Source organism: Caloenas nicobarica, chromosome 17, assembly GCF_036013445.1.
Source record: "Caloenas nicobarica isolate bCalNic1 chromosome 17, bCalNic1.hap1, whole genome shotgun sequence".
Lineage (NCBI taxonomy): Eukaryota > Metazoa > Chordata > Aves > Columbiformes > Columbidae > Caloenas > Caloenas nicobarica.
Genome location: NC_088261.1, coordinates 4,246,473 through 4,270,439, shown reverse-complemented (window position 1 = coordinate 4,270,439; position 23,967 = coordinate 4,246,473). Strand labels below are relative to the sequence as shown.

Here is a 23,967-nt window from a genome sequence, read left to right as displayed (position 1 = left end):
GGTGGAACCTGAGCAGGCAGATGGGATTAACCTATGGCTATATTTTCATTTGAAAGTCAAGATGAGAGATCCACATTTCTAAATGGTGATTAATACAGCGAGCCCACGCATCTCTATAATTGCGGATTCTGTTAACCCTGTGCTTTGTGGTTCAGATGCAGCTGATGCCCTGCAGAAACAAATGTCTCCCTTCAGCAGTCAGCCAAAAGAAAATTAGTGTACATAACAGATTAAGAAATCATGAAACTACTGTCTATGAGTCGTATGATAATTAACTCTCAAAGACTTATAAATTAAACGCAAAACTGTAATGCTGTTAAATTCAGACATCTGCCTGCCTTGATTTTGCCCTTTCTGAAGTCACATGAGGAGAGAGGTTTGTGGAAAAGGGCAATAAAGAGTTCACAAGTTCTGTGGAACAGCTGCTATTTTAAATGTGTCTTCTAGCAGTTTTCTAATGGCTGTGGCTCATGGAAAAGGCAAGACACGTTACAGATTTTGCAATTAAGCCATCCTATTGCATAGTTAAGGGGTTCCTGCTTTCCTCAGAATTGATAAGACAGTCATACAAGGTTCAAAGAAAGCCAGAAACAATTCTAGAGTCAACAGGATGGTTGATGAATATGGTAAGACAGGATGGAAGAGTCCCTGGCATCACGTACCACAGCAGCTCCGCGCCTTGAGAAAGACGTTGGCTTGCTCTCTTCAACTCAACAAGGGACTAGAACTTCTTAGTTCCTTTCTCTGCTTAAACAAATACCAAAACTAATTATTTATTCCCTTCCTTTAAGAGACAAGGACCAGGAAATAATAATAGAGTAAAAACCCCCGCCATATATTTGAAGAAATTCCACGTCACAAATGCAGGTGAAGGCTGGAACACGCCAAGTCGCCGCCTTCACGGCTTCTTCTGCTCTGCTATCAGCTCCCACCAGCCCTGGGGACCTTCTGGCGGCTCCTCAAAGGCATCTGTGAGCCTCAGCACGACTGAAAACAGCATCGCGGGCAGATCAAATGTGACCAAGAACCAGCAGACAGCATGACACGAGCCCATGATCTTCTAGTCTCACGATTTGAGTTTGACCGCTTTAGCACCTGGTTTTGTCGACTATGTTTTTATTGCTACTAGAATTAGAAAAGCTTGTGTTAAAGCTGGATTTCCCCCTAACCTCAAGCACATTTCTGGGCACCTCCCCATTTTCCTGGTGGAGATATCAAAAAATCCAATTTTCTGAGCTCCAGAGCAGATGCGCACACTTGGAAAGACCTTTTTTGAGGCTGTAGCACATCCCAATGTTTAGACTGTACTGCACATCATAACCTCAGCACTCCTCCTTGCTGACAAAGTTTCTCCCAGGACTATTTTCTAAAATTAAACCAGAAGTCAAATATGCATGGGACGCTTAAAAAAAACCCAGAATTTTAAAAAGGAAAAAAACCAAAAAAACCCCCACTCATCACAAATTAAAATGGATCAGAGATATTTACCTATGCTAAAGTTTAAAACGAAACATAAAATATTAAATTCATTGGGCACAGTGAGCATAGATGTTTCCTCAGACCCTTCTCATATAAAATATTTTGACTGAGCCTTTCTAGCTTTTGGTGACAAATAGATCCTCTGAAAGCCTCAAGCTACACAATTTTTTAAAGCCTGAACTAGAGAAACACCAAGTTATCCCAAAGCTATTAACTTTAAAAAGAACGCGAAGACGTTCTTGCTTTCTCCTGCCTTTACAATTTCACTACAGAGGCAAATTAATTTCAAGCTGCACAGGAGGAGAAGAAATTCAGCAGTCACAGCCAGTTTGCACATAGTTAATTTTATCAGCAAAGCCAACAACTGCTATTAGCAACCCTTTAGCCTGTGCCTGAGGTTTCCCCAGAAGGCTGAATTAGCAACTATTTTTAGTGGATAAAGCAGCATGGAGCTAGAGAGCTGGGAGGTTAAGAATTTTCTCACTCCCATCACTTTCTCTTAGGGCCAACGCTCGGCTTTCGACCACCTGCCTGGAAAGGGAACACGGGCAAAACTAAAGCGATTCCCACCAGGTACATCCTTACACCTCCTCTCCTAAGGCCACCAAGAGCCTTGTTTTGGGCCACTAACCACAAACAAGTTTGACTTGGTAAGACTAGGGAAAGAGAATGTAATTGTCCGTGGGAAGGGTCGGAACAGCTGAAGAATGTGGCAAAGCAAATAATTCTTGTAGGGCAGGGAGGTCATGCAGGCAGCACCTCAGGTAGGGATGGCCATCGGCACGGGTGGGAAAAGAGCGGATCGGTGGTGACAAGAGCCTCGTCCTTCGGCCACTTACAGCTCTGGGGACACTCAGTGCACAGACAAGGGCACAGCACATTATTGGCACTCTCGGCATCACCTGCCATGAACTCCCAACACCAGACACACATCAGCATCCAGCACAGCACCCTAGCAAAAAAATACCATAATGCACAAACACACAACCAAGCCCTTGCTCCAAGATTCAAGCAGTAAAGAAAATCTTGGGAGGAAAAGCAAAAAGTTTATAGGAAAGTCCAAACAGCTGTAATAATAACTACCAGTGACGCTTAACGCTGCTCCTTTGGCAGGGAGCGCACATCTCTGCATTGCGCTTCTCATCCGCTCCAGCTCAGCTCTATCATCCTCCTTTAATCGATGTTGCAAAACACTAAACCAAGAAAAAGACCAAACTCCAGACGCTCGCAGGAGCAGCGCGGCAGGCGTCAATCCTCAGCTTGCTCCCGAGGCCGTGGAGGGAGGGCAGCCGGGGACACGGAGCAAAGCGCTCGCAGCACGCCAGGACTCACCCTGCAACAGCAGCAATTCCAACAGCGGCTCGCCGTGCCTGCTGTGGAAAAAGCGACAGGAGGGCAGGCCGAGCAGCCTGCTGGTTTTGAGCACCTCAAGGCATTTCCCACTCTGCCTGCTCCCCTTCCCAAACTGTTTCCCTTCCTCCACAGGCTGACCCGGCATACAGCATCTCACCTGCTCCACAACCGGCTCTCACTATCGGCCTCCCCCGGACTTTACCCGGCCACAAGAAAAGTCCTGGTTCATGAAGCATCACTTCCCCAGCCACGGGTGCGATGGTGTTGGAAATACGTGCAGCTTGGCAGCCAAGGGCATTTCTCCATTGAACCAGCAGATGAGAGCATCACACACCTCCAGCATCCCTCCCTAGCGAAGAGCCTAAATCTTTCGCCTTTGTTGTCATTTGTTTTTCAATAAACAACATCTCTATTTCCCTTGCTTACTTTTTAAAGCACCTGGTTTAATAACTGCCAAGAGCATTAATGAAGTATATAGAGGAGAGCTATGTTTGGCTTCCAGTTTTAAGCCTTTGCTACTGGGCAAGTGACGAAGGCACCTGATTCTCTTCACACAGAGGCCAGATCCCAGGCTTGTGTAAAGCAAAGCAGTGCCAGTCGCTAATAAAAATAATAATAAAAAAACCCCACCACAACAACAGGGAAATGGAAAAGGCAAGGATAACTCAGGACTGCTCTACACTGACATTTGCATTAAGAGGGTCAGCTGGCAGCACACACAGACAAGTCCGGGCATCTCCGATATCCGAAATAGCAACAAACCCAGTGCAGAGCAAAACAAGGGCCACGACTTACCGAAAAGGGCTCTGTAACAATGTCAACAGAGGTGACAACACTGAGGGCAGGGAGGGAAAGGGGAAGCGGTTCCCCGACAAAGGCCGTCTCTCGCCACTCAGCGCTTTTGCAACTTAAGAAACGGTACGAGGAGAAAAACAAACAAAGCGTGGGAACCCAGGCCATCGCAGATGTTTGACGCAAACTGCATTTTTAGCAACATCTGCATTTCTGCCCTTTTTTTTTTTAAGAAAAAGGAACTGTCTACAGGCACTTCCTCTGCTCCAAGGTGGGGCTCCCTGGGGAGATCACTCAGCTGCAATGACACAGGCACAAGCACAGAATGATTTGCAATGCCAGCGGTAACTTGTTTGTACTGACTTATCTACTGATCCCTTCCCACCGTAGCCAGGTCTCCCTGTCCCTGGCTTTGGTCTCTGATATGACATCTGCTGAAGCTGGGCTAGGACAACTACTTACAGTTTGCTAGAAGGTGAAGATGAAAGGCAATGCAACCCCAGAGGCAATCCCTTTATTTTCTCCAAGTGAGGAGTTTATACAAATATATAAATACAGAGAGGGTATTACTTGCAAAAGGGAGCACTGATGGGCACAGTTGTGTCTGCAAAAGCAACCACTTCATATGCACAAAACAACCACACAGACGCAGTTTCAGAGATGGGATCTAACCAGCCCCAGGTCATGCAACAAGGCCGTAAGGAGTGTTGACACCCACTCAATACCCTACTGAGTTAACGGTCTGTGAGCCAAGCCCACTACTGGAAAAACCAAAATGTACACATGCCACCAGTGCTCCTCCGCCACCACGCTCGCTTGACTTGAGCTCCAAAAACCTTTTTGCAAACTTCAGAATCAAAGCAGCTTGGGCAGCCTGTATACACTGGTGAGAGCAGCGGCATCCTTTGGAGACGGCACAGAAGATGCCCGCTCTGGGCCGGGAAACTCATCCCTGCCAGAGATGCCCCTCTGCCAGCAAGGGGAGCAGGGGCAGCTGCTGTTTGCAGCCGAAGCGTTCAGCCCACGCAGCCGCAATGGCTCTGCCCCGTGCCAGAGACAACCACAACCACCTGCAGCATTCCCACACCTCCCGCTGCCCCCAGCCCCGCTCTGGGGGAGCCGACCTTTGCACTCCCACCAACTGTATTCTCTCGCAGGCAGGGCTGGGATTTATTTGTTACAGGCACCGGAAAGCGGGCTGCATTTTAAGCTGGACTCCAGAAGACATTTTATCATTTCTGATAAAAGCCAAAGCGTGTGTGGGCTTCCCATTCCCCTCGTGCACCCCTGGCCTACAAATGAACCGGCTCAACAACATACAAACCCCTAAATGAAGGCAATGCAGGCAGACCCCTCGCACAGGCAGCAGCTGCCTCCTCCCCAGTCCACCCAGCAGAGCAACCGCTGGGATCTGGGCACTGCCAGCAGCTCCGGGTCGCGTTTCCCGGGGCTGCTGCTGAACGCGAGTTCCTCCAGCGACGCACACAGCCCTCCCCGAGCCACCTCGCTGCCCAGCCCGGCCCCAGCGCTTCTTGCCAGCGCTCGGCAGCCCCAGAGCCGCGAGCAAACGGCCTCGTGCCAAACTTGGGCAGCTCACGGGTGAGCAAGACGCACCAGGTCATGATGCTGAAACCACCACCAAAACGCAGCCCGGGCTGGGACATCCCGCTGCAGCACGGATCGTCAGGTAATTATTTCAAGGAATAGGAACTTGGGCGCAGACTGTATGATTCACCAGGACAATGACGAACAGTTATGCGAGGATGGACAGAAGGTGTCACACACTGAAACGTACTCATTTCCCACGGAGCTCATATAGCAAAAAGCTTTACTGACTGTACCTTGCTGCACGCTAAGGGCACCACAGCAAGGCGTAGTCAGCCTGCAAGCCGGCTTCAGAGAATCCACCCGGAGAGAAAGAAAAATATTCCAAAAAGCAACAGCAAAAGATGTGCTCTGGAATTTGAGACCGAAGATATGCACAAAATAATTTCTACAGTCCGAGCACGGCGGTTCATGTACTAGAAAGGGGGCGGCTAACACAATTAGGATGCTTATTAAGAAATCCAGGCACTTGGTATTTACAGAAGAAATTTGATTCTATGCACTTTTTTAAGCAAGAGACCCAGACCGGAAGCGAGACCAGGAAAGGAATTTGTTTTACATGATAGTCCCCAAAGGCTTCTAGGTCTCCAAGTCAAGACATTCCCAGATTAAAGCCCTACATGACATTCTTCTTGCACTATATACTGCTTAAGTATCCATGGACATTAATGCATACCATTGGGTTCACGGAGCAGGACGCTGACACCCACGGGAGCGCTCCGCAGTGTTTTACCACCATGTGCCGTCCTACCAGCTCAGTCTGTCCAACATCGGCCAGCTGCTGCAGTATGAATAAAATGCCCTCAGAAATACATTCCTAAAAACACTTCAACCAACATCGAAAAACTTCGTAAGGAGAATCTATCGCATCAAGGATCAGAGGAAAACAAACAAACAAAAACCAAAAAACCAAAACCCAAACAACAGCTTTTTGGCTAGTTATCTTCAGAAAGAGCACCCCTCTGATTGACATGTGCTTATCTTTTTTTCCTGTCTGAATTAACAAAGTCCATGTTGATCATCTTTAAATCCCACAGAAAACTCGTCTGCCACTCGAGTTTGAAAGTGTTGCCTTCACACACAGCACATTTCTTTAAGCCTCAAACACTAGCTGACACATCCTCAAGCGGTTGGTTAACAACCAGCAAGCCTGAAAGGTCTCTCCACACCAATGTTTAAGACAGGATATTTTACGACTAATTTTTACTCTGATCTCCCCGCACGTGCCTGGTTCACCACTGTTACAGACATGACCATGTTTGGCCTGACTGGCAGCACCCGTGAGAAGGAACCCTCTGCTCTAAATATGCCCGTAACATAAGTCACAGGAGGCACGCCGAGGTCAACACGCTGTCCCCCCGCGCACCAGCCAAGTCCAGGGGCATCTATATTTAGCCAAAATATGCCCAGCGCTTTGGAGATGGAAGGAGCCCACTGGCTTGCCTGAGCCTCCGCCAGCGCTGGCCGAATCCCCGGGATGGGACAGTCTGACCCGGAGCTGGCAAGGGCCCTGGCACCCACTCAAACGGGGGCGCCCTGCGCACCCAGCCCACCCCAGAGGTTCGGCTGCCTGGGGAAGCGGCCCCGTGCCAGGACTCGGCTCTGTAACCATCCCGACACCCGCGGCGGGGCATGGCACGGGGGAATGGTGCCGGGGAAGCAGCCTGGCTCTCATCGCAGCCTCCTTGCCTGCCCTCGGTAAATATATTAATGGACCCCTGTAAATAGAGCACCAAAACAAGGACCTCTCTGTCTCGGCACAAAGAAATCAATGCTGAATAATAAGCCTTTTCCTCTGTGCTAAAAAGCAGCAGATGCTTGTTTACCAAAAGCATAAAAAAAAAAAAAAAAAAAATCAAGAGGCTGTTAGATTTAACTTGTAAAAAAAAAATAGAAGGAAGTTATTTGTTCAGTATTTTAACTTCTGCAGCACTCAGCACTTTCAATTTTATCTCATTCTTACTGTAGTCTCCCCATGCACGAGGGCTCTCTGATCCCTAAATGAGTTTCCAGCAGGAACAATAACATCAGTTTAGGACTGACTGTCCCTTTAGATTAGCAAAAAGGGCAGTCAGCGGTAACCAGCAACGCGAGATGGTTTGTGACCTGTTTCAGACAGAACAGCCACGTGCCAGATTTCTTTCAATAGGTTTTGATTTGAAATTGGAAGTCACGGGGAGCTTTACCTGTTATGCTGATACGGCTCGTAACCAGGCGATTTATCTGCTCACCATTGCAAATACACCAGTGTATTTTATGGAGCAAAGCCACAACTGAGGGAATGCAAACTATAACGTGGCTGTAAATAGTGACTTGAAATTTTAATCAGCTAGCAGTGAGAAAACAAAGCCAAAGGATCAGAAACATTTCATAGCTGGAATAGTTTAATGGATTCCTGCGTCTTTTCTTCAACACTTAGAAGGACAGTCCTTAGCATAAGCAAAGTTAACACAAACTTCAGGTCCAATTTAAAGCTGCAAACCAAAGCAGAAATACAGTATCATTTTGAGTTAACTGACCCAACACGGTGGGGAACAGGGTAACTCAGTCTTTAAAGACGCTCTGGTCCCCAGCAGATGGGGACACGCTGCCTTGTCCCCTGATGCTCAGAGCACATGGCCAAGAGAAGGACTTCAACATTTCCCTGGTGTACGTGACAATCAGTCGCTGGAGCCATCAGGAAAAGCTCTCCAAATCAGATCGTGAGATGTAATTATGATGCATTTCAAAATGCAGACTCAGCATCGCTTTCCAACCCAACTCTTTCCCCCGCAGATGCAGAGTTCTTCCTGGAGACAACGTCCCTTGTGACTCTGCTTTTTCTTTTGGCTCTCTGAATAGGGATCAGCTTACCAGGAGTCCTTTATTCCTGAAATAATTTCCATTAATCACTCACCATACACCACTTTAAACAGAAGCTGACAGACTGTCGATGTCTAACACCACCACAGCATCTCCCCACTTAAATAAAGGCTGAAACGAAGGGCAGCCCAAGCGGCAAAACGAATCGGGGGATTTCTATGTAGCAGACATGTGAACTTCTCCAAACTGCTTCCAAGTATTGCAATGTTTTTATACAAACACCCACAAACTTTAAATAAAAGCAAGGAAGCAGCACCACTTGAACCATCCACACTTCACTATGTCTGCTCACAAAAAAAGTAAATAAAAGGTGACACAGCAATCAGCATTGTCTCGAAGCATCACCCTGCAGTTTTGCCTTTGTTGACCCCTCAGTGCAGCTGCAAATTAACTTACTCTTTTAGCACCTTAATGTGACTTTCAGCTGAAGGAGACGTTGGTGCTCAACTTCAAAATGCATTTAAGGAGTTTCTAACTCAATACAAAAACCCTGCAAAGTTTTGCTGGCTAAGACTCAGAGTGGAAATGCATTAAATAAAGTTTTAATTTACAAGGGCCTGAACTCTGAAGAGTAGAGATTCCAGATGTGTTTATCACTGCAAAAGTCAGGTGCTAAATTTCATCAGAATTCACACTTTAGGCAGTTCGGCAGCCAATTTCAAGTGGTTAACTCAGGTCTTCATGTTTCCTAAAAGCATGCAAACCCCTTTAAAAACCACACATTAAAGCAGAAAGACCAACGGAATACTAACACTGCTGAATATCACAGACCCAGCAAAGTCTCTAACAAGAACAGAGTGTACTTTGGGGAAAAGGCTCTTAAACGGCTTTTTAAAAGGCTCTAGAACAGATATTTGCTTAATTTCAAGCTAGAGAGCTTCTCATAAAACATTTCATTATGTACTTGAAGGAACTAAGGACAAAAAAGTCAGGAACATTACAAAGGCATCAAGGTTTTGCTCTGTGCTGGGAAACTTGGTGATGTCCTGCCCCATCTCCCTACGTCCCACGGAGATCCATCCTGTGCTCCTCAGCCCAGCCTGTCAACCAGGCACACGAATCCTCCTCCCCTCGCATTCTTACAAGCTTGTCCTCCCGGCAAACCAACAGGAGGGCTAGAAATGGTGCTGACAAATTATTTGTTTTTATTCAGACTAACTAGCTTTCAGTCTTTGCAACACAGAGGAATGCAGCTGTTCCACTTCGCATTTGTTTTTTGATTTATCCATCTCTTTTACAAAGTAAATAAAGAAAAAAAACAAAACCAAAAAAGAAACAACAAAAAACCCCAACCCTAACAAAAACAACAACATAAAAGCGACGAACTCCTCACACGCCGCTACGTAATGAGCCTTAAAAAAAAGAAAGAAAAAAATTCTGGGTTCATTTTAAACCAGCATGGAGTTGCAGATGAGCAAGAGGTGGCTGAGCCGAGACCAGGTGACAGCCCCTCCAAAACGTCCCCTCGGGCCACCGCAAGAACCGAGGCTGCGGGACAAGAGGCTCAGATGAGCAATTTGTTCTCTTCGCGCTGGCGAACAAAGCATAGGGAGGGAGGAAATACAGCACAGTTCGTTATACACGGTAACGTTGGTATATGGATAATTAAGTTTAAGCTCAGCTCATCTCAAGAGTGCTCTGCAGGGGTCCCAACCCACCCTGGGCACTTCAAGACAGCAAAGGACCAAGGGATGGGCTCACTCTGATTCATCTCTGTGCCTCCAACAAGAGCCTTATCAGCAAATTCAGATGTAACCCATCTGCACTTTTCTGGTGAAATGCTGGAAATTTAAGTGAATGTGAACCAAGCCCAGAACTGTGGCGATCCCAGGCCGGTGGGACAACAGGGACCTCATTAAGCCACTTGTGAGAAGTGTGTGAACAAACTAAGGACTTCACTACTAAGTGACAAAGATCATTTGTTTAAAAGAAAAGGACTAAATTTATGGTTCAGCAGTTTGTGGATTTAGCCTACTTGTAACAAAGGTGTTTTGAGAAAAAGCATACTTCTCAAATGGCTTATTACGAATAAATCCAGAGACCCCAAAGGGCTGAATACAATGTTGATGAGGGCCAGATAAGTACTGGATCAACAGGAAAATGCACTGAACGAGGAGCTTGTGGCCTTAATATACCTAGAAACACCTAAATTTGAAAAGCTGCCGATGCCAAGAAGTGCCGACCCTACACGGAGAGCCCATGGGCTGGATTCCCGAAGCCTTCGCGAACGCTTCGTTTTACCATTAATCTCTCCAGGTTTTCCTTCTCCCCAACCTCCCTCATCTGCGGGCTGATGTCCTTGAACCAAAAGGCTTCTCTGTCACAAAACACTCGGTTAATCCCACACAACACAGCAATAGGCGGCTGCAGAACAACTATTGCCAGTCTCCAGTTACTTCCCAAGCTGCTGAATTTAAGCTCTGGCCCCAGTGAACACGCAAAGCAAAGGGGATGGATCCTCAGAATATTTCAACAAAAGCACAAGGATTCAGAATTAATGACAGGAGAGAATTTTACTCCACGTGTTTGTGTCTTCAGCCAGCTGCTACAAAACACCGCGGCTGGAAACTCAAGTTGCAGATTTGCTCTGCACACATTACGCCCATTACACTGGAGAAAAAATATTTGCTGAACTAGTTTTAGGCTCATATGGGCTGATAATTTAAATGCTGTTTGTCAGACCGATGCAGAGGAGACAGCAACTCTTCAGAGTCTATTGCAGAACGGGATGCAAAATTTTAAACTTTCTCTGACCCCATAAACACTAGTTAGAAGTAACATTTCAAGAAAGTTAGCCTGAAGTTGTTTAAAAAACAATGAAGTAATATTTTAGCCGGGGGCTCTGTGATAAAGGTACAAGGAAGCACAGTTGTGCAAAAAAAAAAAAAAAAAAATCCCAGCTGGTCTATTCACTGGCCCCAAAAGGTCCTTTTCTGCTGATAATCTCACTCGGGTCCTCCTGCTTTGTAGTCTGTAGAAAAATCCCAAGCATTTCCAGAGACTGGAACATCTGCAGAAGTTTGAAGAAAACAGAGAATCTCAGAGGCAACTCTACCATTCACAACCTTTTAAAACATGAACTTGGCAGCCCAGCAGCGTGGGCTTCCTAACTAAAACATATTGCTTAAAAAACAGTGTGTGTGTGGGGGGGAGTTTGTCCTTGAACACCAGTTCGCCACTCAGGTTTTGATTTTACGTCCGATAACCATCTCTGTCTCTCTTCCAACCCCCTACCAGGAAGGATCGGTGAGACAAATACTCAGAGCTTCCAGGGAAATCAAAGGAAAAGCCAAACAGGAAAAGTAGTAATGAACAATACAGCCCTGGCTTAGTTAATGATCAACTCTGGAGCACACAGCAAACTACTTTTACCCAATCACCAAAACTTATTTGCATAGTTTTTAATAATCAGCAGGTCGTAAGAGGCCTTTTACTCATTGCATTTGTGTTATCACAATCAGCAAAGAAATAAAAAGATGAGAAATCTCCCCCAACTCGGCTGAGTCACCAGGAAGCCCATCAGCGAGCCGGGGGAGCCGGGCAGGAAGGGGACGGGGACAGGGACAGGTTCTCCTGCCCGCACATCCCCACCTCCTCCTTGGGGAGCACAGGGCTGCGTTCTGCAGCCACGCAAACCCCAGCACGCAACACACCCAACGGGAAAACAGCGCTGCTGTCGTCCCTGCTGATCCCACCAGCCCCTACAAGAGCTGCCGCCATCACCAACTTCTTTCCATATTTCAAGCGCCTTCAACCAGAGGGACCCTCAGCTCAAAAGGCAACTCCAGCCACAGCTGACCGTGGTAACGGGAATCACTCTGCTGATCTGCCAGACTTTTGAGCAGCTGTTTCCAAGCATCTCCTCATCAACTCTTAAATATCATCGAGTCTCAGCACAATGGTAAAATGCTCACAAAGGTACAAGCGCTTACAATGGTACAAAGGCAATTAAAGATTTCCAATAACATGCTGCTCAGAGGATTGCGGTCTAATTGCTGAACGGTCAAGGTTTTTGGCAGCAATAAGATTGTGAGCAGATAAAATGGTTGTAAGGTTTCACATGTGATAGATAAATAAATAAGCAGCTCTCCAAACAATGGTAAGAGCAGCCACACACCTAACTTCCTGACTTGGCACTTGGCATAATTTAAAGTTAGGTGGTCATGAAATACCCTCACATGAAGGCCAGAGCTGCATGACAAAGGTAAATGAAAGGGGTGGGGAGGCCAAGGCAGGCTGGGCACAAACAGGAGGCAACACAATGAGCCCGAGTCACCTGGTGCTGTAATTTAGCGCAGTTTGTAATTACCTGCACAGCCTGTAACTTCCTCTGACGTTGTGAGGTGTCGTTTCTTCACACTATGCAGAAAAAGCTTTGTCCCACAAAAACTGATGATGTGAGAGTGCAACAGGCTGATAAGCCAAGTCTGCGAGAATGTTTTGTGGCCACCTCTAACCTTTAGCTGAAAATAATCCTGTTTAGCTTGTAGGGTTTATTTTTTTTTAAGAGCTCCAAGATACACCCGCCACACTGTGACGAAACTCTCTATTCTAGCTCCATCTTTCCCCCGACCCCCAAGTTTAAAATACTTATGAAAACTATCAGTTAATATCTTATAATAGAAAACAGATTAATATAAAGCAAGTAAGACAACCATGGAAAGTAGCAAGCATATTCATGTTTGTAGATCCATCTGGCTCTTAAAGTGTTGGAGGATGAAGGAGTAAACAGTACTGGAGTGTTTTAACATGTGCTCAACGGGAGCCGAGGGAGGGCTCTCGCTGCTGCTTTGCAGAAAGGACGCCGAGGTAGAGACAAAAAATATTTAAACACACAACAATCGCACAAAAATGCCAGGGGGAGTGTGGGCACCAAAGCTAGGTGGCTCATTCTCAGGTGCAAAAGAAAGGCCAAACATCCACGTGCATCTTCAGCCCCCGCTCATTGCCGAACAGCGGCCGGGCCGCAGAGGAAGGATGCGGCTGGGTCTTCCCAAATCCCAGGCGAGCGCCCTGATTGCTGGATAATGCTGTTTTGCTACCGAGATAAAGAGGAAAAGTGAGCGACAGAGGAATCAGGCGTTATCACAGGGACACGGAAAAAACACTCCTGGGACACAACAATGAATGAGATACCGAAAACTTGGCCAACGGCAGAGGAAGCAGCCGCAGGCAGGAAGAGCTGATCTGTGGCCATTTCTCCGGGTTTCTGCTGTTAAAAATCCTTTGGTATAAGCAAACTGTCTGAAGTTTTGCCTTGTTCTTTCTGGTTTTTTCCCATCAACTGCCTTAGAGTTTTAGTAGACCATAGTAAATTTTGAATCCTGCACACAAATAAACTAGTAAATCAGCAGAATCCCCACTAGGTTCAATGAGAGTAGCAAGACTTTCCGGAATGAGTTACAACTATAAATTCTGAGCATTTTGATTAAAAAAAAGCCTCTCGGACATTACTGAAATCCTTGTGAACCTGAAATAAATTAGACCCGGACCAGCTGACTACACTACTGACTAAAAAGTGTCAACACAAGAGTAATTTCTGCTGATCTCTGAAAGTCAGAGCTGATTAGCCAAATACATCTACTAAAAAATACACTGCAACAGAAGTTCCTGATAACATTTGGGTCACTACTGCCCTTCTCATTCCATAGAGAACACATTTTTAGCACAGCAAAACAACAAAAGCTGGATTTTTAGGTCTTGCCCATGATAAAATAAGGACACCTATTATTAATCAGCATTTGTGAACTTGTAATTAGGATTATAAATTTAAAAATACTTATTATGCCAGCCTGAAAGCCACAGCACTGTCCTGATTGAGAATTCTATCAAAATATTAATCCAGCGCTCAAGCCTTTTACAAATATTTATGCGCGGGCCAAAAGCTCTGTCATTCTCATGCTTATTAATCTTCCCTTCCAGGAGGCAAAAGACGGTGTAAGCTCCTCTGATAACTCAGTTATCTCTCCCTCCAGAAAAGGAAAGGGTGGTCCTTCCAACCCAGTGGCAATTTAAACTATTAGTGGATACCAGATGGCAGAGACGAGCAGTGTTTCCCCTTTCTTTTGATCCCTTTCCATACAGTATCAAATTGTGGGTTAAGTGTGTGAGCAGTGCATTAAATAAACATCTTAAAAGGACTTAAATCGTTACCTAGCTACCTAAGATGCCTTGGTAAATCATCTTGAGTTGTAAGGAAACGTTTCAGCCTATAGTAGGTTGGGTTTTTTCCCCACAATTCCAGAATTAGTGCTACTTCCCAGAGCCCAGGGCGTATCCAGTTTGCGTCCTCGCTTCCACAGAACCGTTCAAGTGTATCGCTGTTAAACACGCATTATCAGCAACCACTGGGAAAACCGTAATGTTTACGGGCAACACTGCGAGCGGAAAAGAAAAATAACCAATTACAAGCATTTTGGGTAGAGTATGAAAGGCTCAGAGAGACTTAACTAAACTGACTACCAGCTACAGCAGTGATTGCTTGTGCTCCAAAAAGAGGTCACAGAGTCCCGGGACTTATTTCCATATCAAGCGTAAGCAGGGATATCTACTAAAGACCTCGTAAGTGCAAAGCAGCTCAATTTCTAGCAGGAGCTTCTTGCAACAAGAACACATTTCAGGTGGGACCCAGCATTTTATCCGACTATCTTTAAGCCTTTCATGATGTTTCCAAGAGATAAAACAGCCGTTGGCTTCTTTAAAGAAATATCAAGCATGATTAGACCACAGCGACTATCTCTCCAAAAGCCTTATCTCCCACCCCATAGCAGCCAGTTCCCTCCTTAATCCTTCCAGGCAAACCCCACAACTCAGGCAGGCACTGTTGATTGTCTACAAATTAAATTATTATTAGCATCTGCATTTCAAAGAGGGGTGTGCAGCTGGAGAGACTGATTTTTCAAGAGGTTTAGTAAGGGGCACACAGACACAGTCTGAACTTTATAGCTGCCCAAGACTAACAGTACCTAAAAACTGGCATCAGCTCACATCTCTCCCTCATGACCTGCAGGTCCTGAGTGTAAAGTCTCAGTCCCGCTCCTATTGCACCGACCTGAAAAAAACCGACCCCAAACCCAATCCGAAAACCGCAGCCCCTATCTGTCACCTTGTGATCAGCCAAAACAAGAGATCAACTAAAGGGGCTAATCTCTACTTTAAGCCTACGCGAGGGCCAAGGAACACGGTCCCGGGAAGCCTGCACCCCACTGCCCCCGGCTGCGGGTGCGGCCAGGGGAGCGAGCGGCAGCCCGGACCCGACCCGCACCGCGACCGGAGAACCGGAGCTCCGCCGGGAGGACGCGCAGACCCGAGCTTCCCCTGGGCAGCTCCTCTACAACACTGCTCAAAACGCTTGGCTGGGACCCTGACTTTTTGTCGGAAAACAAACCAAAACCGAACAGGCGAACCAGCGGTAACGGAGACTCGGGCAGCCCCGCGGTGCCGGTGGCCCCAGTGCCCCGCCGGCCGCCCCCCGGTGCGGTGCCGGCTCCGCGGCCGGAGGAAAGTTTGCCCGAAGGAAACCTGCGGCGGAGCCAACTACCGAGAGCGGAGAAAGCGCAACGGGGGCCGGCAGGGCAGGCGGAGCGGGACCCGCGGTGCGGGCGGAGGGGAGGCTCTGCCGGTCGGTGCCGGTCTCACCCGGTACTCACAGCTGGGCGATGGCGCCCTGGGAGATCACGGCGTTGTCGGAGAAGTAGGGGATCATCGCGGCTCCCCGCCGAGGCGGCCGCCCTGCCCCGCGGCATCGGGAGCTCCACCGTTCTGCCCCCCGGGCCGCCGCGCTCCCGCCGCCCCCGCCGCCCCCGCCCAGTGCGCAGGAGCGGCCCCGGCAGCGGGAGGGACCGGGGAGGGACCCGGGAGGGACCCGCCCCGCCCCGCCCCAGCCCGCACGTGGCGGCGGGGCAAGGACCGGGGACACGGAACGGGGACAGGGGCGCTCCGGGGCCGGGGTTGACCGCTGGTTCCCCCAGGAGAGAGGGAAGAGGGGACACTGCCAAGCGTGGCGTTTAAAAATTATTTTTCCTCTCCCCTCCCCTCAAAAAAAAAAAAAAAAAAAAAAATCTAGGGCAGAAAAGCCGGGAAAGGCTGCAAATTTTGACACTGGGTTTGAAGCAGCACATCAAAAGATTTTCTTTGCGGAAGGCAGGCAGCGACAACTCGGGTGCTGAGGAAACGACCTTAATTTCTCTCCTGCAGGAGAAGGGGGAAATAGTTCTTGGCAATAAGTTTCATATGCAGAGACTTGACGACTCGTTTTCTGCCAAAGGAGAAGAGAAGCAGCTGCCTTTCACTGCTATTTAATCTTTAGCTCCATCACCCCTCAGGAGAAAAGGAAGAAAGGAAGTTCTTCAGAACAAAAATCTTGTTCTCTGGCTGCTGGGAATTCAGATGTTACAGCACAAGGGAAAGTTAATCCAGTTTTCCAGTGGGGAGAGTTGGGGGGCAGGTTGCCCCATCCAGTCCTGCACCGACTGTCTGTTCCAGATCTGCATTTTCCAGCCCTTGCCGTTTAACTATGAGTGTGGGAAAACAACCGAGAAACCTTGGAAGCTGGCTCGGTTTTCTGTTTCCCATAGGAATGCAGGACATCCCAGCACCAAGGGACACAAATAATACACGATTCTTAAGTTGTCTGGTGCGGATGGCGCACGCTCAGACCCTGTAACAAGGCACAAGTGAGGTGGCCGTGGACAATGTAAGTTTAAACACGTGTACTTAATTAATCACACCTACTCAATAGCAAAATTGCTGGGGTGTCACTGCAGAACTGCCCCTATGATCAGGCAGCCAAAAGCAAGCTGCATCTAGGGTTTCCTTCCAACTATGAGCTAAAACTTTCAGAGAAGCAGAGAGGGGTTTAAAAACAGTGTGATGGCAACTGCTTCAGGTCTGAGACTTCATAAGAGCAAGACAGACACTCGTCTGAAAGGTCTCAGCCAGCCCCACTTCAGGGATTCGCAGAGGAAAGGACAGAGCAGCAGAATTGGTGATTCTGCAGGTTTGCTAGAATGTGGTTTGGTTGCATTAATTTAAGCAATGTCATCTTACATAGCCAAGAGCACATCTCTGGTAATGGTTCCTCACAGCTGTAAAGAAAACGCAGTGCCAGCTTGCTGCAGTGCCAAAAAAAATCATTTTGTTAGGCAGAAATGAAGTCAGTTGCAAGAAGCAATGGAAAAATCAGGACATCAGAGAAATGGAGGGTAACTCAATCCTTCCAGAGGTCAAGAGACTGGCAAGAACCTCATATTCCGTAGTAACACATACCACACATTCATAGACTGAAAACAAACCCAGAACTTTTATTCTAATTAATAACTTAAGGGCTTTATTCAAGCATTGTAGAAGAATAAATGCACTTAGATACTGTCTGGACAGATGTCAGACTTCTTACATGCAACTAACATTACAAAGGCAAGTCCTTCGAAACTGCTAAAAAACAAGTGCAGCGATTAACTACAAACAATACTCTGAAAGCAGCTACTTAATGGATAATAGAATCGTAAATTAATTAGTCCTGGATTAATACAATGATGCACTGCATCTCCATATGCGAGGAGACTCAATGCTGATAAGAATATCCCTGCTTTTCTCTTTTTGAACCTTTCAAAAACAGGAGTAAGAAATGCTCAAGTAAGTTCATATGTTGAAATCTGCACTAATAAAAGGTGTTTGAGCATTTTGGTTGTCACCAGGATTGAAAGGCCAGCCTGAGGCAACAGTGAGATTCACATTTCAGTTCCCACTGTCCATTTGTACAGCACGTGCTATTTTCATATTCTGCTTTTAAAACCAGACTTAAGGAACAAAGATATTTCTTTGTCCGAGTCTCATTCTACATTTTTAGACACGAGCAAGAAGTATTAACTCAATAACCTGATCCCTCAGCATGCAGGAGCAAGGAGCAGGCAGAGAAAAGGGGCTTTGAGGGGATGGACAACGAGCTGGAGTTGAAAGCATCAGGTCGCAAAACAGCCAAGAAACTGCTCCTTGCTGGAAGCAGGTGCGATCTGCTGGGACTGATACCCAGGGAATTTCAAGTGCACGAGATTGCAGTGATGACAGGTGACAGTCTAAATCACTACCGTGCTGCAATCGAGCATGTGAGCACAGCCATTAATCACTGTGTGACAAGATGTAAATAAGCCTGGCGGGGGTCTCAAGTGCTTCTCAGCCCAGTGCATGAAATGACACTTTTCTGCAGGGAAAAGGGCCCTGCCTGCCCGAGTTTGGGGCAGCATTTCATGCTCCCCAGGAGCTCACAGGATTAGCAGGGCCGGCGGCAAAACCCACTGTGTCTGCACTCGGTACAACACGACCCTTGTTGGGCAACAGCATTTAACCTTTGAACACTGCAAAAACTAATAAACTACAGTTACATACGTCACACAAGACACACACTGTAAAAAGGGTAAACCTGTGGGAAGTACTCCCATAATGTTCAAGGTAAAGGGAACAGTGGGATGTTGTCAGGCGCAGGAATTTTGGCCTACATCTGTGAGCATCAGTGTAGTACATAAGGCAACGCAGAACACAGACCCATGTTTTCAGGGGATTATTACAAAAAAAAAAAATGGTGAAGCTGCTGCGTTAGGCAAACCAACCACCCCCTCCCCATCACATCCTCTCTCCAGAGAGCGCTGCGCCTGCTCAGCCACCTTCACCGCGCATACGGAAAGTTTGTTCTTTACTGCTGGGCAGCTGTTTCCGGTGTCGTTTATGAAAAGTTACACAATTTTGAAAACAACACGTCGCTGCCCGCAGCCGAGCGCTGGAGCCTTGCACAGGCACCGCCGCAGAGAGCAGAGGCAGCGAGTTCATTTCCGTGTGCAAAGGTGGGGCCGAGCACTTTGTTTTTCTCACCCGAGCTAAACTCAATCTTTCCCCACAAAGACAGACGTCTCGGTGTCAGGTCTGATGGGGAAAAAGGGTCCTAAGAGGGAGCTATGAAGAATATGGTGCTACACTCCAGCTGTTTGAGGGTCAAAGGATCTGATGTCTCTGTTTTTTTCGGTGGGAGGTCAGTTAATTCAGCCTTTTGCAGTGAGGACATGTGACTGAGCAATGAGCAGAGTCTACAGATGAATCCGTGTGGATTACGAGTCCCAACAGATGACTTATCTAAGGAGAGCCTTAAATTAGTACAGCAAACCTGTGCACAGGTAGACACGGGTCTGTTGAGAGAGAACCTCCTGCGCTGGTCTCTGACCGCTGCCTCCCCCTTCGGAGGGAGAAGATGATCTGTCAAAAGTCTTCTGGCCATTTTTAGCATGGGAGACAAAGCCTACTGCATTATGTAGTCTAATGTGTCAGGAAAACACGAAGGCGTTTCAGTAGCAGCAATCAGAAACAAGCCAATGCATGCAGGGCAGAATGAGATAGAGTAAAGAAACAAAGCTTTCCCAGTGAGGAAGAGGCATACCGCCCACCACGGCAGCACTTACAGCTGTATCACACACAGTAAGGGAAATTTAACAAGGTAATTATAAAGCAACCCATATCTAGTTAAAAAGAAAAAAAAAGAAAAAGAGGAGGGAGGCAGGAACAGGGAAAGCACGCAAAACTATACTTGAGTCCTGAAGAACCAGTCAGAACAGGAAGCTGCATTCTAAATTTGGTTATTTAAGCTGTCAAAGAGTATTTCTGTTTCCAGCTCTTGAGCAAAGAAATCAGACAGGCACAGGGGTAAGTGATAAGCATCACAGAAAGAACAAAACTCTGCTTTTAAAGCCCGTTTGGTCAGTTGCCCATCATGATCAATGATTAGGCTTCTTAGTTGAGAATTCAACACCTATTTTGCAATATTATCACTTCATTAAACCCCCTCCTCACAAACCCCACACCCAATCATTTTATAGTTTACTTATCATCAAATCTTAGAGGGTCTGACACAAAGAGGTCAACGCTCAATTACACCCGTTGTACAAGTGCAGAAGCAAATAACATTGAAGGGACCTGAGCAACTTTTGCTGAAATATCTTCTCCCACAGCCACCTCCTGCTTTCTAGAGAGCTGCCTTCCACTTGCATTCAGGCAATTCAAGAGGAGCTTTGAAGAAACTAGTTCTTTGGATGCAAAAACTACAATGTATCCTATTTTCACAGAAAAACCGCTCAAGATGCAAACATTCACATCACTACTAAAAAGTTAATCCAGACCCTTGCAAACTGTTACAAGACTGCTCAAAGTCCAGCAAGGAAGAAACATGCCTGAATGACAAGTCTGAGATCATTAAATAGGTAATGTGTTATTTCAGTCATCTCTGGAAATATCTAAATCCTCTGAACCACACCCCTAATTTTATAAAAGAATGTTGTTGATCCAAAGATACCGAAGAGCTGAATGGCAACAAGTCCTCCAGAACTCCAGGTCCAGATGCTCAAAATAAATTTAAGTGCCTGAAATTCACGCAGAGCTGAAAACTCTGAGGATTCATGCTGAATTTTGAAGCCTTGCCAAGGTGACCTACCAGGAAAGGGACCAGAACAGCTATTTTGGAGTTTCCCTTTCTATTTACAACTGGAATCTTTCCTCAGATTCCTCCAGCTTAGAGCACCTGGTTCATGCTCAGCAGGAGACACAAGCACGTATGGAATCTTGGAATCTCCGCTCACCGCTGAAGACAGAGCGCAAGTTCATGGGGCAGCTCTTCTGGGCTTGCTCAGCGCCAAGCAGAACCTTTCCGGAGCTGAAGGATCTGACCCACCTTCATTCCTTTTATTTCCCAGTTTGTCTTTGCCTCGTTCCTCATTCTCCTCTGTTCACACACTTTAGAATGACAAATTAAAACAACTGTTCATAAGCATTCCTATTTTGAGCGAGCTCCCTGCTATAGCATCGTATGTTTACTTGGTAATTTGGTAATGCAACGATTTTAAGCCTGCTTGATCCTTCAGCCTGATGATCGCATCTGAAGTCATCTTCACATTATTGTGATCCACAGGTATGTAATCGGACTGGACTGAGCATGTTGTAACGACAGACACAGACCTTGCAGTGAACCAGCCCTGCGGATATCTGTTCCTAATCTAACGAACCCAGATTTTACTACAAGTGCTATGCCTTTGCTCACACTTTGGTGATAAAACACCCGGTGTTCAGAAATGAAGACCACAGACCCACTTTCGTGACCCGCGATGTGTGGCCCACAGAACTTTTCCTGGTGGTCAGCAGAGCTGGCAGATGAACAGAACAGTTCTTTATCTCCGTATAACACAGCTGCAGTAAATGCCACAGAGACTAAGCTGTCACTGAAAGGAAAGGCAGAAAGATGGATTCAGGAAACACGTTCTAAAGATAAGGTTCATACTACAAGAGCTTAGTAATCTCTGGCATGGATAAACGCCAGCTTTCCTGTACGCCACACACACGGTCCCCTCTTACTCAAGATCTGGAGTTAACAAACTGCCTTGCACACCCATTAGAAGATCCAGCTACTGTTCAAGTACCAACAAAGAAATGTTTGACAGCTGCAGCAGCAAGGAAAGGAAGGTTTAATCACTAGAACTCACAGCGCATGGTTTTTGGAAGTCTCTCCTGTAGCATAAGATATGCTTAAGGATAACCAAAGTGTGAGGAATCTGCCACAGGAGCACCAAAGGGCGATGATACGCATCTCCAAAAGTCAGGACGACACAGGATGCTGAAGGTTCACACATCTCCATGCGGACTGTAAATGAGCTTTCTGAAGTGCAGTCAAATCCATATCACAGAATCACTCCCCATACGTCTGCTGTTATCCTCAGGGAGTGCAAAGCCTACAATGGGTCTCCATATAAAAATCAAACAAGTTGGCTTATGATTTATTGAGCTGTTGCCCTATACAAGGAAACACATGTACCAATTCCACCTCCTATTTGAAAAGAACTTTTATACAGTTATAAACCATGAGCTCCTGCACTGGATTGTGGTCTTCCTCTCTTAAAACAAAGGTATTTACTCACAGCTTGAAACCTTGAGGCATCTTGGCACATCCAACTGTTATCATGGCAAGAATCTGATTTGCTTTCCTTCCCAGTTTATTCCTGGAAGGAACTATTTTGACTAAAAAAAACAAACCAGAAGGTAAGTGTACTTCAGCTGCAAAAGGTGTTGTGGGTTGGTTTTTTTTTGTTCCTTTTGTGGTTTTTTTTACCACTCTCCTGCCCCCACCTGAAGATGGGAGGACAAGCACTTTTAAAGAATATTTTCAGGTAACAAACTCCAGATTTCGAGCAGGACCTAATCACTTTCTATGGGACTTGAAGGACTGTCTCCTCAGCTTTACCTGAGCAAATGGACTTTAGTCTGACCAAGTACCAGGCCATAAAAGTTCAAAGAATTCCTCTGAATTCCTCTGCTAGGCAATACAGTTTACTCAGTTCTATATGCAGCAGTTACTGAGCCTCAAATGCTGCATTTCAGCAACCAGAGCTGGTTCAAGGCCCACAGAAGTGGTAAATTCACAGATAGCATGGAAATAGAGGCACAATCTAAATCATAAACCCAAAGAGCAACTGGCAAATCCTGACAGCAAATCCAACGCAGACCGCAGCACCACTGCTGCCCCGGGCCCTGGAGACGTCGTTTGTCAGCAAAACAAAGATGCTGAATCCTTGCAACCTTGGCAGAGAGCGCACAAAACCTGAATGTCAATACGTCAGTTGGTGTAAACACAACTCGAAACTCGATGCACATGCATTTTAGGTAAGTTTTAACAACACTGGCATGATGTGAAGAGATTGTTCACACAGATGCTTCATTAAGGGTATATTCAGCGTGGCAGCAGCACGTCTGGGGACAGCAGGAGAGATGTGCAGGCCAGCTAGCTGTGCAGCCTCCAGACAGCCTAATAAAAATGTCTAGAAGGTAGCTATGAAGGTAATAAACGTAATAAATGGATCGTTCAGGACATCTGCTTATGCTGTACTCTGTCTTAGCCCCATTAGCCAAGAGTTACACAGGCGACAAGGACCGGCTGGATCAGGGACTCCAGAGCAAGAACCTGGACCCACATCAGGAGTTTGGGGATCTCAAAAGTAAACTGCAAAAATGGTCACAGCTACGGCAGGGTACAGAGACCCTCCCGGGCTTCCCCCAGAGCTTGGGTGTGAGGAAAAAAAAATTCCAGAAGCCAAGCTGTTTCTCAACTATTTGCTCAGCTTTAGGTATTTGCAGTATTAATTTGTGGTGGTTTTCAGTAATGGATGGAAGCCTTTATAAAAATTAGGTCCATGTTCATGCTACCCAAGTATTTTCCTTAAGTAGGAAAGCAAAGCATTCCTCTTTGCATCAGTACAAAAGAGTTTGCAAGAAAATGCCATTTGAAGCACCTTCCAAGGATAACTGCAGAGCACATGAACTCTCTGTGCATCTAATAGTTCTTTCCATCTTTTGGAGAAAAGCTTTAAGCGGATTCTGTTAATTCACAAAGCAGAAAACTCCTCATTCCGTGATGGCATTGTGGCAAGTGCAGACCTGTCGTGTCGTTTGACCGCTTTGTAAAGCAGGTTTAAGTTTAAACAACATTTTCACATACTTCTCCCTTGTCTGTGAGAGCTGAGTCCACGCCATCACAGTCCTCTGTGCACGAATAGGTCGGCACCCAGATAGATTATTTGTTTCAGGTACAATGATCTTGATGTACCTACCTACAAGTTTAAGCTCCTGTTTGAAGCTCATTTCTCTGCCGCTCTGGAGGACGTTTAGATTGGTTGCTCTTCATAACCTCCGCTCAACAAGCCCATAGTCACTCCCACTGTCACACTGACAGTCTTTCCTGCACGTTCCCCTTCACCTCAATATATAAACCCTCTCTCATCAGTGAGAAAAGATAAACAGCAGAAACTTAACACAAGAAGTTATCTAGAAATCACTAGCCACAGGACTGGCAATGCT

At 46.5% G+C, this 23,967-nt stretch overlaps 1 protein-coding gene across 3 annotated transcripts in view; it reads right to left on the bottom strand.

Annotated features, from left to right (window-relative positions):
* The window catches only part of SSH2 (slingshot protein phosphatase 2), an 88,978-nt gene that overhangs the window by 33,599 nt on the left and 31,412 nt on the right, over positions 1-23,967 (bottom strand). The window contains exon 1 of one of the 3 annotated variants that reach the window (XM_065647412.1): positions 15,741-15,886. The exons of the other annotated variants lie outside the window; for them this stretch is intronic. Coding sequence (XP_065503484.1) covers positions 15,741-15,796 — 56 coding nt within the window. The 5' untranslated portion in view covers positions 15,797-15,886. Of the gene's footprint in view, positions 1-15,740; positions 15,887-23,967 lie in introns of those variants that run through there. 3 annotated transcript variants of the gene reach the window in all.